This window comes from Pempheris klunzingeri, chromosome 18, assembly GCF_042242105.1.
Source record: "Pempheris klunzingeri isolate RE-2024b chromosome 18, fPemKlu1.hap1, whole genome shotgun sequence".
In the NCBI taxonomy this organism is placed as follows: domain Eukaryota; kingdom Metazoa; phylum Chordata; class Actinopteri; order Acropomatiformes; family Pempheridae; genus Pempheris; species Pempheris klunzingeri.
Genome location: NC_092029.1, coordinates 8,646,677 through 8,660,157, shown reverse-complemented (window position 1 = coordinate 8,660,157; position 13,481 = coordinate 8,646,677). Strand labels below are relative to the sequence as shown.

Genomic DNA, 13,481 nt, shown 5'->3' with positions numbered 1-13,481 from the left:
TGGTATAATCACTTCCTTCACTGAGCATGTTGGTCCTGGTGACGGTCACCCAGTGCAGGAAACAGGGCTCGCTGTGCCGCTGCTTCCTCGTATTAACATACAGAGTCCAAAGAGTGCGGTTCGCTTTGGCCAAAAACAAAGTGACAGTTGACTTGTGCAAAGGTACAGGGGTATTTGGGACGTCGCTGACACCCTGTATTGTGGTAGCTGTAACAATTTTAGAGGTTTGGTTTAATCTTCAGCTATTAAAAACACAGTTAAAGCAGAAAACAGGCTTTGTTACTGGAAGGCCTGATTGCACTCACGTCGCCCTGCCTGTTAGGGGTAACAGATACATAGATATATTTAACAGTGGCTCCTCACACTTTTCTTCTACTGAAACCATTTTAAAATGTATCACAAATCTTGGTTGGGTTGTGATAACATTTTACTCCCATTTGTGAACCACAGGTTGGCAAACCCTGACCTATAATGGCTGTGAAGGCACTCTTGCATAGTAATGCCAGGATCACGGGGATTGTAACACAAACAAAGAGACCAGGGGTATCAGCCAGCCAATACACCCCAGCAAAAGAAGAATCGTTGGCCAAAATAACTCTCATGTCACTGAGCTGATTTACAGAAACTTATAGTTTTGTATGTTAAAGCTCCAACAGAAAATTAGATAAATGTCAGCGACCACGAGAACACAACAAATTAATGATGGCATTACAAAATAGCGTCTTAACATTTAATTAACACACTCGTATGTGTAGAACAGTAACAGGAATCAGGTGTGAGGGGCTGACCGGGACAAACACCAGGCTGTGGTGTTTTATTCATCTACATTAGTCCTTCAGCTGACCAGGCAGATCATATTCACCATTTAAATAAATTACTGTCTGACAGCTAAATTGCCAAATAAATCTGACTGTAAACCCGAGCTTCTAAGAAGCTGAGTGCTTCTTATGCACGGTAGTTTTTACTTGACAAATAATGTAAATGTTAATCAGTTCTCACAGATGCCGTTTGTTAATGAGCTGAACACTTGTCTCAGCGTGCTACAGTGTTAACGCCTTGCAGGGTAAAGTGCCATGAATACAGTGATAAATTAATGTTCATGGCATTGTCGGATATCAAACTGATTTCCCTCAGCTGATTCAATTGTCTGTGCTGTAGACATTTTTACATACAAAAGTCTATTACATGTCAGTCATACGTCTTTCAAACGCAAAAAAAAAAATTGCAGCAATCCAACATGTCAGTGTAGTACTCGCTGAGCAGGAAGATAAAACATGTGCATATGATGCAAGTCAACAATTGTTAAGTAGATAGTTTTGATTTGGCGTGTAACTTTGAACACATTTAATTCCCCAGTGCTGTATCACTGATGCATGTTTTCTTGTTCCCTTTTTATCTCCTGATCAAACCCCTGATCCCCACACAGTGACTGGGAAACAGACAGTGGTTGCATCACTGAGATATTTGGATCTGTTCTGACACTGCAGTGTTTTTTTCCCTCCTGGAATTAAATATGGTTGCTAAGCAGCTCTGGACAAACGTGATTAGGAAGCATTTGGAGTCTACGGTGCAGTTCGGAGATTTCTGTGGCACAACTCGAGCGGATGGAGGGCTCTGGGTACAGTGAACAGAAGACAAACTCCCTGAGAGTGGATTCAAACCCAGAGTCAGGACCTACTGGAAGCAGTGTGGAACAGCACATTCTCTGTGCCCTTTAGGATCAGTTGGTATTTATTGACTCCCAGATGTAGAAAATGTTGCACATCTCTGGGACAAAAGCCAAGCTCATAGCATTGCACTGCAAAATGTCCAACATGCATGAACATCATCCCTGCTTTTTCCTCCTGCCCCAAATCTGGGCTTTAGTGAGGATTCAGTGATGAAATGTGCTGTAACACTCAGGATATACTCCTCTGGTAACCGCTTTCTATATTAACTGTGAGTGTTTGTTTCCAGTGGAGACATCTCTCTATCTTTATCATCTTTTTTTTTCTCTGTAGCAGCTCTTATGTGCAGATATATTGTGCTCATCCTTGTTTTTTTGTTTGTTTTCCTGGAGTCTTCATGTTAGTGACCGTCTCACGATGGAACGATAAAACAAAAAAACAGATCACTTCATGGAGTGGTGGGATGAACACACACACACACACACACACACACACGCACACAGAAAAAAAAAGGGGGTGACTGATGTGGAAACCACTTGTATCTGACCACAGCGTGCACCACAGGTACCGCTGTTATATTCACATATCAGAGACTCAAAAGCATCCAGCTGGATGATTTTCGTAGCCAGCAGCCAAAAAGCTCCAGTGGATGTGCAGCCATTTACAAAACTAAGGACTGACAGCAGGGAGGAGAGGATAGAGGGATGAGTGAAGGACAGCAAGCTGGCTGCTGCCAGGTGACGACCTTTAAAGCTCTTGAAAATCTCCTGCTCTCTGGCAGCACTCCACCGGGCACTCTTGTCTTGCAGTGCGTGCCAGTGTGAATGAGCTACGAGGGTGTGTGTGTGTGTGTGTGTGTGTATGTTAAAGACCGCTATGTCGCTATCCGTACTCTCAAGCAGACAGACGTCCTCCTGCCACTGCAAAGATCCGGCACAAACCAAACTCTGTGCATCAATTCTTAAAAACCTGGAAAAGCTGATCACCTACTAATTATCATCCAAATCTAATCTACCACATATTCAGTGCACAACAACCTGATGATGAACTCGTTTCTTTAAAGAAAAAAAACAAACAAACATCCTGTTTAGCTCTTAAGCAAACCACCACCCAGGCTACATAAAACTGAAAAGAGAAATCTTAAAGACTTTATCCTGTTTATCTGCTGGTACCATTTTGCAACAGTATGCTTGGTTATTTCCTCTGGGAAGTTCACTTCTGAGCTGCTATCTAATGTGTATTCCTACAGCCTGTGCAGCCCTGCAGAGCCTCTGAGTCCACTTCGTTATGCAGACCCCACGTTACACTGACAGCGTCACCACCCAAACCTCTGCGACAGGCAACCCCTAAAAAACAATAACAACAAAAATCTAACAAAGGGACAAGTCTGTCCTGCCACATTCAGCGTTTTGTTTTGGCACAATTGCCGCACAGCAGCTTTGTTTTTTTTTTTTTCCTTTTTTTTTGATGATGCAGATACTGGCAGAGTGTGTGGGCACAGCAGAGACAATCTGGTCTCCCAGGCAGGGAGGGTGAGCCACCATTCAGCCAGGCAGGCAGACAGGCAGAGAGGACGGGCCAAAGGAAAGTGGGGAAGACAGAGACAGATGGAGGGAGAAAACAATGGAGGCTTGCGAAATTTCCACTTGGCGTTTCCAATAATTCATTTAGTGGTCACTGGACTGAATGTGTGTTTTTAAAACTTGGGTGGATGTGACCTTTAAAACGAGCTGTCACTCTCAGCGTAGGGACACAGCTTTCAAACCTTCTCGCCAAAACCCGAGATCAGGCAGAGTCAACATTATCCAAGGTAACCAAGAATAGTTAAGAATCCATCCTCTCATATGATTTTGAACAGTGTGTGCTTTACTTAAATCGCAATGGGAATTTTCAATATCCAATGAAAACTGAGTTTCCAACAGTCGAAGATGAACACGCTCAATGTCCAACTTTGCAGCACCTGGGAGAACTAACTTTTCCATCATGGCTTGTTCCAAACTCTGTTTCTATCTAGGATTTTTTCTTCAATAAGAAAGATAATATTTCCTCACATTTCTCTGTTAAGTCTCTCATAAGTGAGCTCCTCCGATTCTTTCCAGCAGTCAGTGTTCATCATATCAGACTAACCAACAGGCTCCTGGCTCCCTCTTTCAACTCATCCATCGGGCGCAAAGAAAACTGCATCCATCCATTACCTGCGTTCTCCTGAAAGACGGCTGCTGTTAAATGTGTGACAGAAGAGTGAAAAGCTGCAAAAGTTCACAGCCGAAGCTTCCTGCAATATATCCGGGACAACAGTAAGATAGTTCTTTGATTAAAATAGCTGACGGCTGTGATTTTAATAGAGATTTAGGAGATTCAAACGCTTCCATCGTGTGGGGAGCGCTGTACAAGACAGCGGATGATTTTCCAGCGCCCTGATTACGCATTCCTTTTGCAGTGCTGGTCCCGTGAGACACAAATGTTCTCGACGTGATGATTATCCAGGCATCAATCTACTGGTTTATGCGCTTCACTAATTGCCAGTGTTAATTTTGATGACTCATGCTGGCGTGTTCATCCCTGAGGAGATGGGGGCGTCTTCTTTCAAGCTGTGTGCGTTTGGTCGGGGTGAAGTGCTGGGCAGGTTTCAGATCCACCGTCCGGAGCCCTGCGTGCGCTGCTTCTTCCTCCTCTTACACACATAGTAGACGGGGAAAACTACCAGACCTGCACACAGGGAACGGGGATCGGCGGAAAAAAATGGAGAAAGATGAATTAAAGCAAAACCGTCATTGTTTCTAATGACACTAATGATAATTTGGATGAAGTATTACTTGCTCTGATGAGTTTTCTATATGGATCTGATTTGATTATTCCATCTTATAGCACACTGCAAACAGATTTGGCTTCTGTGAAATTAATTGAGCTGAAAAAAAGAGAACACTGACTAATAATGATGAAAATAAATATGAATCTGCGATCATGGCACGTTAGCCTGCAGCGGATCGTCTGTCAGCGATACAGACACAGGAAAGAGATTAACACTAATTACAGTTCAGGCCGAGGCCTCAATAGTTCACAATGCTGTCTGACAGAGTGCTCATAGACTGCAGCTGGAGGATATTACTGCTAAATGTAGCTTCAGGAAGTAAACACCAGTCACCCAGAGAGTGATAATCCAGATCTGCAGCTTTGGCATTTTATAAACAAGAACAGTTTACATGTCTTTCACACGAGGACTGTGCACATCCTATGTCATGCACACTAATTTAAAAGCGTCTTCGTGCCACGATTTTGTCTTTTTCCCCCTTTGCGTAGACAGTGCTCCTGCTTTGCGGTGAGGAAAAAAAATATCTGTAATAGAGTCAAACCATTTAGCTGTTAATCTGTTTACCGCTCTCTCTGGAGCTTCACCCTGATTAATGTGTACGTGTGTTCATGCGTATAATTATGTTACCTATCACGAGCGCAAACGCTCCGAGCACCGTGACCAGCAAAATGACCACCGGAGCTATCAGCACCTTGGTGGCTGCGGAGAAAAAAAGAGACAGCGAGAGGAGCAGAATAATCACTCAAAATGAATAACGTCAGGTGGAATAGAAATGACATGATTCAAAATTCATGTGTTGTTTTGTTACACTTTCTTTAAATTTTATGCATCCTGCGGGGAATTTAAGATGTTTAGCATTAATGTGACTGGGGAGGATACACTGAGCGGGTTTCATGGAAAACTATCAACTCCATCTACAGTAGAGCGTCAACTTATTACGTGCTGAATCTGATGGTCCATGGCATGAAGACAGCGCTGAGAGCTGTAATGGCTAAATGCCTCTTGTTAAGGGACAAATTAGCTCCTAGTTCCACAGGCACCCCGCTGACATGACTAGATGTAGCTGTCACGGAGAGCAGAATCAAACAAATCTACCAGAAGAGCTCAAATTCCTGGAGGCTTGTTAGCACGCGTGCTTAATAACTGTGAATAGATAATTATAACTAACATAATCTGATATGTGATGCCTTCACACTTCATTATAAAGCTCTCCGCAGTGGCCCCTACGGAGTTAGATACGGAGGTGTTGGTATCAAGAGGTACATTCACGTCCGTTACAAATAGCATGTGGTGGTCTGCTCTCAATAAGAGCCTCCACAGGCCATTAGGCAATGGAGCAAAAACACATTAGAAGTTCTTTTTTTATCCAGTATAGGCTAGATAAAACTATTTCACTGCTATTTATATCGCAATTGCTCTCTCTAATCTACAATTATAATCCACAGCTGAGTGGAACATAGTAACACCGATTTATTTTGGGTCATGGACACTCTGAGAAATGCAGGAAATCACTGACTGAAGCAGAATGACAGAAAATAAAGCAGGCTGAGGGAATGTGGGTACACCAGAAAGGTAAGCTGTTTATTATAAGGCTTCTTTAAAGCCCCAAACCACTTGAATAACGCAAGTGCCACATCCTAAAAGACACAGTAGCTGTTATACTGGGAAGCTTAAAAGTATGAATAAGCAGCTGTATCGATGTAAAACTCAATATTCCTGACTGTATTATAATTTATCACTATCTATAGAAAGTTTGGATTCAGTTTCCACACACACACACACACACCAACTTACCACAGACAGATCCTCTAATCAGCCGTCTCAGATGAGGTTTATCAGGTAGGTAGCGATACTTGCATCCAAACACGCTGAGGTTGGATGTATGGTCCCCAAAAAACCTGACAACAGGACGTTTAAGATTAAATCAGTCACACATCGTCACGCAGAGGGAGGCGGAAAAGGCAGTCGGACAAAACTAAAAGGTGAAAGATTCAAACCGTAGGTGTCGGTAACGCTCTCCACAGCGGTAACAGAAGTTCGTGTTACACTGCGTACATGTCATATGGTCGCATCCCTCTGTGCGCTGGATGTGGATCTACAGAAACACAGGAGTAGAGACGAGGCAAAACCAAGACGGGAGGGTTAGTTTTCTACGACGTATCATATTATATTATATTCACAAGAGCTACATGCATTATTGCAAAAGTCAGAAGTTCAAGGTCAGAGGAAATGATCTTCTTCTCTATCCGGACTCAAGATCATATTATAATGACAATATCTGTCTTCTCAGCTCAGCTTAATGTAAAATGAGCCCTCTTCCTCAGTCTTAGCAACACTAGCAACGCTTACTCTGATTTTCAGTATGAAAACTATAAGCGTCTGGTTCAGCATCTACTGAAAAGCACTGCAGTGAGCATGCAGCAGCACGCTTTATGTATCTTTGCTTTCTGGCTGCTGTCGCAGTGAGCAGTCTTTCCATAAACTGAGCTTTAAGTTCAGCTGCTCTCTACCTCTTTTCCAGCTAAACACAGCATGACACTAATTTGTTGCCTTTGCAGTCGAACAGGATCCACTCTCCCTGCTTCCAGAGCGGAAATTCGGAGGCATGGACGCAGATGGAAAGTGTTTGCTGCTGTGAGCAAACAGTTCCCACAAACTGGTAATTAGCTCTATCTATGTCTTCCTTTAGTCATTTTCTGACAGTCAAATTAGATGTTAAGCAGACTTGGTCGTAATGACACTGAAGAAATTTAGTTTTGAGCGGAAGATGCATCATTATTTTTTCAATATGTTTGCTGTCTCAGCATCTCTGTTCCAAATGCACTTCTTGTTCTCTACATCTCTCCATCCATCACCTGTCCTTGCTCTCATGCTTCTTAACCCCCATTGATTTATTCATCTGCAACGCTGCCACCCTCCATCAGTCAACCCTCTTTACAATTACCCACAAACCTTACATGTGTTGGAGCACAATTATAATTTCATACCTTGCATTGTGGACATTTCTGGGCATTTCTCTGCCCGTGCTCTATGACACTAGCCCAGGTTCGTAGCTGCTTGTCTCCTTTCCTGTAGTCGCGACATTTGAGCCCGTTATGCCACGGCGCGTGGCATTTAAAGCACCACACGAACTGGCAATTGCTACACTGGATCTACAATAGGGACAGAAGACAATAGAGACACGCTTATGTAACTTTTAAACGTATATACCAGCTGTCTTACTAAACCTTTGTTTAGTCCCTTAACAAGAGGCCGTCATCTTACCTTGAACTTGTGCTCGGAGCGGATGGGGTTGTGCTCCTTCAGCGAGGTGAAGTGACGGCACTGAGGGCAGGGTTTGGTGCTCGAGTCCAGCTGACTCAGCTCCAGAAAGTAACGATATTTCGCCACGTCTTCATCGGCTAAATGAGAAATCACCAACCCCTCCTCCAGGGAGCCGCTGCACTCTGGGATCGGACAGCGGATGTAAGATTTGGCTAATCGCACCTGGTGAAATGTCACAGACAAGAGAGCTCGTCACTGCAGGAAAATCAGATTTCAAACGGATTCAAGGTGGCACGTTAAACAAAACGTGTTCAAATATGGGAAAGTAACACTGATAAGTTAATACCAAACATATCCTTGGTATCAGTGTGCTTTGTGAATGAGCGGTATGGAAAGCACCTGCTCCACAGTGTGTGTATGTGAGTGTGTGTGTGTGTGTGTGTGTGTGTGTGTGTGTGTGTGTGTGTGTGAACTTTGGCTCTGTCTGTGGTGAGTTTCTTTGTGGTGGACTATCAGTACCAAATCTACATGTGGAATATAGCCACACCACTGATGGAAAACGGTTAATAATTTACCAAAGAGCAGAGGGAGTAAACGGTAGATGAATGGACGGCTGAAGGAGGCCGTGGAGAGAGTGGAAGTTAATATGTATCAAAGCACACACACACACACACATTAGTGGGTTATAGCGGGTGGACATTACACACACACATACACACGATTCGCTGCCTTCAGGGTCTGACATTTTACTATGTGCACACAGGACTAAAGGGACGTTCTTGCTTTAGAGTGCACTATTTCATAATCACTTTGTTACATAAGAAGACACATTTTGTGCTCAGATCTCATCTAATCTGACCTAGGAGTGAGTTTACAGAGACACTACGTTAACTTCACCTCTTATTCTCTTGTTTCCATTTCACCATCTAGGTCTCTTTTTTGTCTTTATTTCCTCCCAGGGCATATCTCCCTCTCTACTTCCTTCTCCCTTTCCCTTCCTCATTTTCGTTCAGTCTATCAAAGCCAGTGAGACCTGTTGTAACGACACACGATAAGGCGTTTTGTCAGTGTATGTGTGTCTGGTGATAGAGTGTGTGAAATCACAGCAGACAGAAAGCAAAGAACAATAGCATCAGCCTCTCGTGGTGCTACACCCAACCTCCCCTACAGCACCCACACACACACACACACACACACACTTACACACAGCCTAAAAGCATATTACATGATAATGAAAATGTATCCTCTCTGAGAGCTGCTGTGTTAGTACTGTTGCCACAACACTGACACTGTGATGACCACTGGCAGACTGGTTGGACAGGTTAGGACTGTCTCTCTCACACACACACACGCACAAACACACACACACAAACACACGTGTCGTATGTTTAAAATGTGGGTGAGTTTGTTCTGCATCTTCTCCGTCAGAATAAAACAAAACAATTAAAAGCTTACAGTGGACATTCAGCTGTCTGACTAAAACTGGCACGTCAGATGTTTGTGCACATTGTGGTGTTGTAAGCAACTTGGAGTATTTGACCCTTTGGTGTACTTCTGCTAAACTCAGCTAAAACAGAGATTAGGATTTGATTAAAAAAATATAGCTGACTATCATAAATAAACAGCCAAACAGAATTACAGACTGATGTGAGACAGATTTTTACCACATAACCAGTAAGATATGTGTCACATTTACATCTACTGGTTAGCAAGTGAACGGTCAAGAGGAAATAGGTCGCTAAAAACAATGGTTAAATAATTGAAACGGTTATCTAAAGTAATGAATTAACAGTTTACTTCAATTACTACTACAATTACTATCAATTTTGAGATTTTGGGCTATTTTGCTTCCATAACATGTCTTCTATCAAATTAGTGAGAAGAAAACATCCAAAATTGCCACAATTGGTTTATTTTTGTCTTATCTTAAACTCTTATCTTTAAAGTCCATTTTCTCAAAATCAGTTTTTTCTCCACTTCAACAGCACTTCAGCACCAAACTTTCTGATGTTATGCCTACAGAGGTGTTTGTTTATATATCATTCAGTCTGAATTATGTATCGTTTAATTCCTAGAAAATTGTGAAAATTGCTTTTTAATGGCCGATAATAGTAATTTTCTATTTATGGAGAGATAAAAAGATATCAAAAATCCCCTCTGGAAAACGTTTTGGCTCTAATCAACAAAATGAAACAAGAATTTTTAAATTGGCTACATCCAATGTTCACTTACTGTTCTGGAAATGTATGCAAATTAGTGCATCATTAATTACTGCTGCCTCATTTACATATTCAAACAGAACATTTTGGAAAAAATTTAAAACAAAAAATATTTGTCGTAATCTAAGTAACCAACTAAGGAATGTTAAATAATTAGCTAAAGGTTATGAATAAAATGCCTTTGACTCAGTGCCAGCAGTACACATGCAAACTTGACCAAATCGTAAACACTGACAGCCCAGTTGTGTTTAAAATGTGTCGTAATAATATCCATGTTTATGTAACTGACAGCATTAAATTACAGCCAGTTTATAATCCGTCCACTTGGGTGATGCCAGTGAGGAGATGCTTTAGCTGAGCTGACAGGATTGTGGAGGCGGGTGTGGATAGAAATGATTGGGCTATGATGTAGAGAAGCTCATTTTCCCAGTGAATCTAAACACATCATCTGGTACAATGGAGTCAGAATAAATTCTAAATTGTCATCTCAAACATGTAAAACTGACAGCCACTATGTCCCTATTCATAATTTTTAAATGAGCCAAACAATATACTGCCTTGATTTGAGGAGGCTGGTAAATAACATGTAAATTGCTGGTTAGCACCAAACCAGTGAAGTTCGGTTTCCAAAAGCCATTTCTGCCCAAGTGCCCAAGAGCAACGTCCTGAACCCCCACCAGACCGCAGACTCTGATCTCCCCCCCATAACATTTGCTGCACCTACTAAGGGTTAACACCGAGATCGTGTGCTGAAATAAGTTAGGTGTGCATTAATGGGAAAAAAAATCCGCCTACGCAGGACAGTTTACATGACCCGTATCTCATTCTCAGTGTGCTTATCAGAGAGCCTGCTTCTCCCCGTGTCTGCATGATTATTCATGCCTTGTTATCAAAGCAAGATAATTGCAGATAAAAGGAAGTCTGGATGATAAAAACTGTTTTATCTAAACAGAGCAAAGCAGATTGTAGCGACAGTAGCAAAGGACCTGAGATTGTAACTTCTCCCCAACTCGTAAAATATCTGGGGGAGCTACAGGTTTATTAAAACTGGCAGTATGGTCAGAGGATTGCTGACTGGTACCAGTTCATGACCAACACTCTTTAAAAAATCCATCCAGAAACATTTGGCAATCCGCCTGTCGTTGCTGAACCCTTTTTTCCCCCATTGTGGCTGCACTGAATTAATGGAAGTAAATGTTTCACCCATCTATTGTTTTGGACCAACTTTCCAAAATCAATAGTATAAGAAGCCAGAATATGTTGTATCTGAATTATGACCTATTTTGGCTGACTTTAAAAAGTCACTACAAAGCAAAGGGCATTTGGGGAGGAGAGGTAAATAATGTAGAAGACGAGCCAAGTTGAAGGACACAGACATTTTGGTTGGATTGTAACTGGATCAATACAACACAACAGAATATAAGTAGTGTATGAGGGTGTAATCTTCCTTTAATGGGTGAGATCAGCCCAACAAAGGAGGTTATTGTGATAACTGTATGTGCCCTGGTCCCATTTTAAGTGCAGCGTGTGTCCGTGAGCCAGATTCACAGTAAAACAGTTGCTATCAATAGATAAGAGGACCTGCAGAGCTTGGCTTTTAGTCAGAAATTCAGGATATATGTAAATACCTTTAATCAAAAAAACACTGGGGCCAGATTGTTCAGTGCCAGCTCCTGGTGAGGGCCTGGGGTATATTTCACCCATGCCCCTGCCTTGGGGTAAATAAGATGCCAAATATAACACGTGAAGAGTGTGACAGAGATGATTCAGTGTGTGTGTGTGTGTGTGTGTGTGTGTGCGTGTGTGTGTTGTTGCTGCTCAAGGACACTTCAAACAGCTGCTGACTGACCCAGCAAACCTTGGTTGTGGGACAGGCTCCACCTCAGCACTGTGTCACCCTGCTGCACTAAAACAACCCCTCCACCCTCCTACCAACCATGGAGCGGACGTAGAGTTTCATACACTCATCACACACGGCCGTCCTGCAGCAGGGCAGGGGTGCGATGGATTTCCCTTCCAGGCACACCCGGCAAGTCTCCAGCAGAGTCTCTGCGCCGGCCTGCTCCACGGGCAGCCGGTGGGCCATGTCCCCGAAAGGATCCACAAGGTCGTCCACTGTGTAGAGTTCCGGCTCGGGACTCGAACCCGCATCCCGTCCGGTCTCCAAGTCCATTTCTGGTGCGTCAGACGCGCCCGTTTCATCGTCCGTGATTTGACCGTCTTTCAGGAGGCTGTCGTTGTGGATGCAGTAAACAGTGCAGTAGACGTGCTCTTTGGTCTTCACAGGCTCCCCTGAAGTGGCCGTGTTGCCGTCACTGTCACCTTTACACAGGCGCTGACCTGTGACTAATTCAACTCCTTGTTCACCCGAAGTCAAGCCGCACAGGGTTGGCTCGTTTTCAGTCCCAGCTCCGCCCGTTTCCCGCTCGGACTCCTTACAGCCGCCGCACTCGCTCTCATACCCGCTCGTAGCGTCGCTGTTACCGCCTGCCTCGTGGTGCTCAGGCTCAGGGCCGCACGGCATCCGACTGCTCGTGTTCAGACGAAGAGAGGGAGACTTTGACACCCCGAAATTCCTCCTCAAAATCTCCACAGCGCTCGCCCTCCTCCTCTCCCCGCCACCTCCTCCTCCGTTGCAGTTGTTGTTGTTGTTGCTCCTCGCATCCTTCTCCTCCTCACCGCTGCCCCTCTCCTCCCTCTCTCCTCCGTCCAGGGATAACCGAGAGTTTGATCTGCTGACTCGACGGCCCGGATCTCTGACCGACCGCTCAACTTTGCCGTCCGTGAGGGAAGTTTCTGTCGGCAGGTTGCGGGACAGTTTCGCCCTCCCTTCTTCGAAGCTGCTGATGAAACTCGGCATTTTACAGGCGTCAGCTATCGGTCCGTCATCTTCCATCCCCGATGCGGCTCTCCCCATTCAGTGAGCGGCTCTGTCCCGGACGGTCTGCCCCCGGAACTCCTGCAGCCACCAAAACAAAACAAAGCAGCAGCGGCGCTTCCGGGTCTCTGCGTCAGCGTGACGGAGCGCAGCGATAGGCCGAGAGGGGGAGGGGCCTAGTACTGATACCACACTAATACTACAGTACACAGTATCTAATACTACAGTACAAATAGTACAGGAGGAGTACCACAGCACCAATCTAATACTAATACTACAGTACAAATACTGCAGGACTGATACTACAGTACAAATACCACAGGGGTGGTACCACAGCACCAATCTATACTAATACTACAGTACAAATACTGCAGAAGTAGTACTACAGGACTAATATTTAAGGACCAATCTAACACTACAATACTGATACTACAGGACAAATATTACAGGATAAATACTACAGGACTAGTACCACAATACTATTACTGCTGGACTAATATTTAAGGTCTAAATCTAATACTATAGTACTAATACTACAGGACTAATACTTTGGTATTAATATTACAGGACCACTGATATAGTAGTGATACTACAGGATTACCACTACAGGACTAATGCTACAGTAGTGATATAACAGTATT

The 13,481-nt window shown here is 43.6% G+C and overlaps 1 protein-coding gene across 1 annotated transcript; it reads right to left on the bottom strand.

Annotated features, from left to right (window-relative positions):
- Positions 1-3,512: 3,512 nt before the first annotated feature.
- rnf217 (ring finger protein 217) lies at positions 3,513-12,916 on the bottom strand. The gene is made up of 7 exons (XM_070849317.1): positions 11,899-12,916; positions 7,744-7,965; positions 7,467-7,631; positions 6,477-6,574; positions 6,274-6,377; positions 5,107-5,178; positions 3,513-4,376 (listed from the first exon to the last, which is right to left on the bottom strand). The coding sequence occupies exons 1-7, from the start codon at positions 12,877-12,879 to the stop codon at positions 4,297-4,299; spliced, it is 1,722 nt and encodes a 573-aa protein (XP_070705418.1). The 5' UTR covers positions 12,880-12,916; the 3' UTR covers positions 3,513-4,296.
- Positions 12,917-13,481: the final 565 nt, after the last annotated feature.

Excerpts from the sequence above, each read along its gene's own strand:
- rnf217 (XM_070849317.1), bottom strand. The coding sequence starts at position 12,879 with ATGGGGAGAGCCGCATCGGGGATGGAAGATGACGGACCGATAGCTGAC. Across the intron at positions 6,575-7,466 it reads AGAAATGTCCACAATGCAAG|ATCCACATCCAGCGCACAGA; the intron begins GTATGAAATTAT and ends GTGTTTCTGTAG. Across the intron at positions 5,179-6,273 it reads GATTAGAGGATCTGTCTGTG|CCACCAAGGTGCTGATAGCT; the intron begins GTAAGTTGGTGT and ends TTTTCTCCGCAG.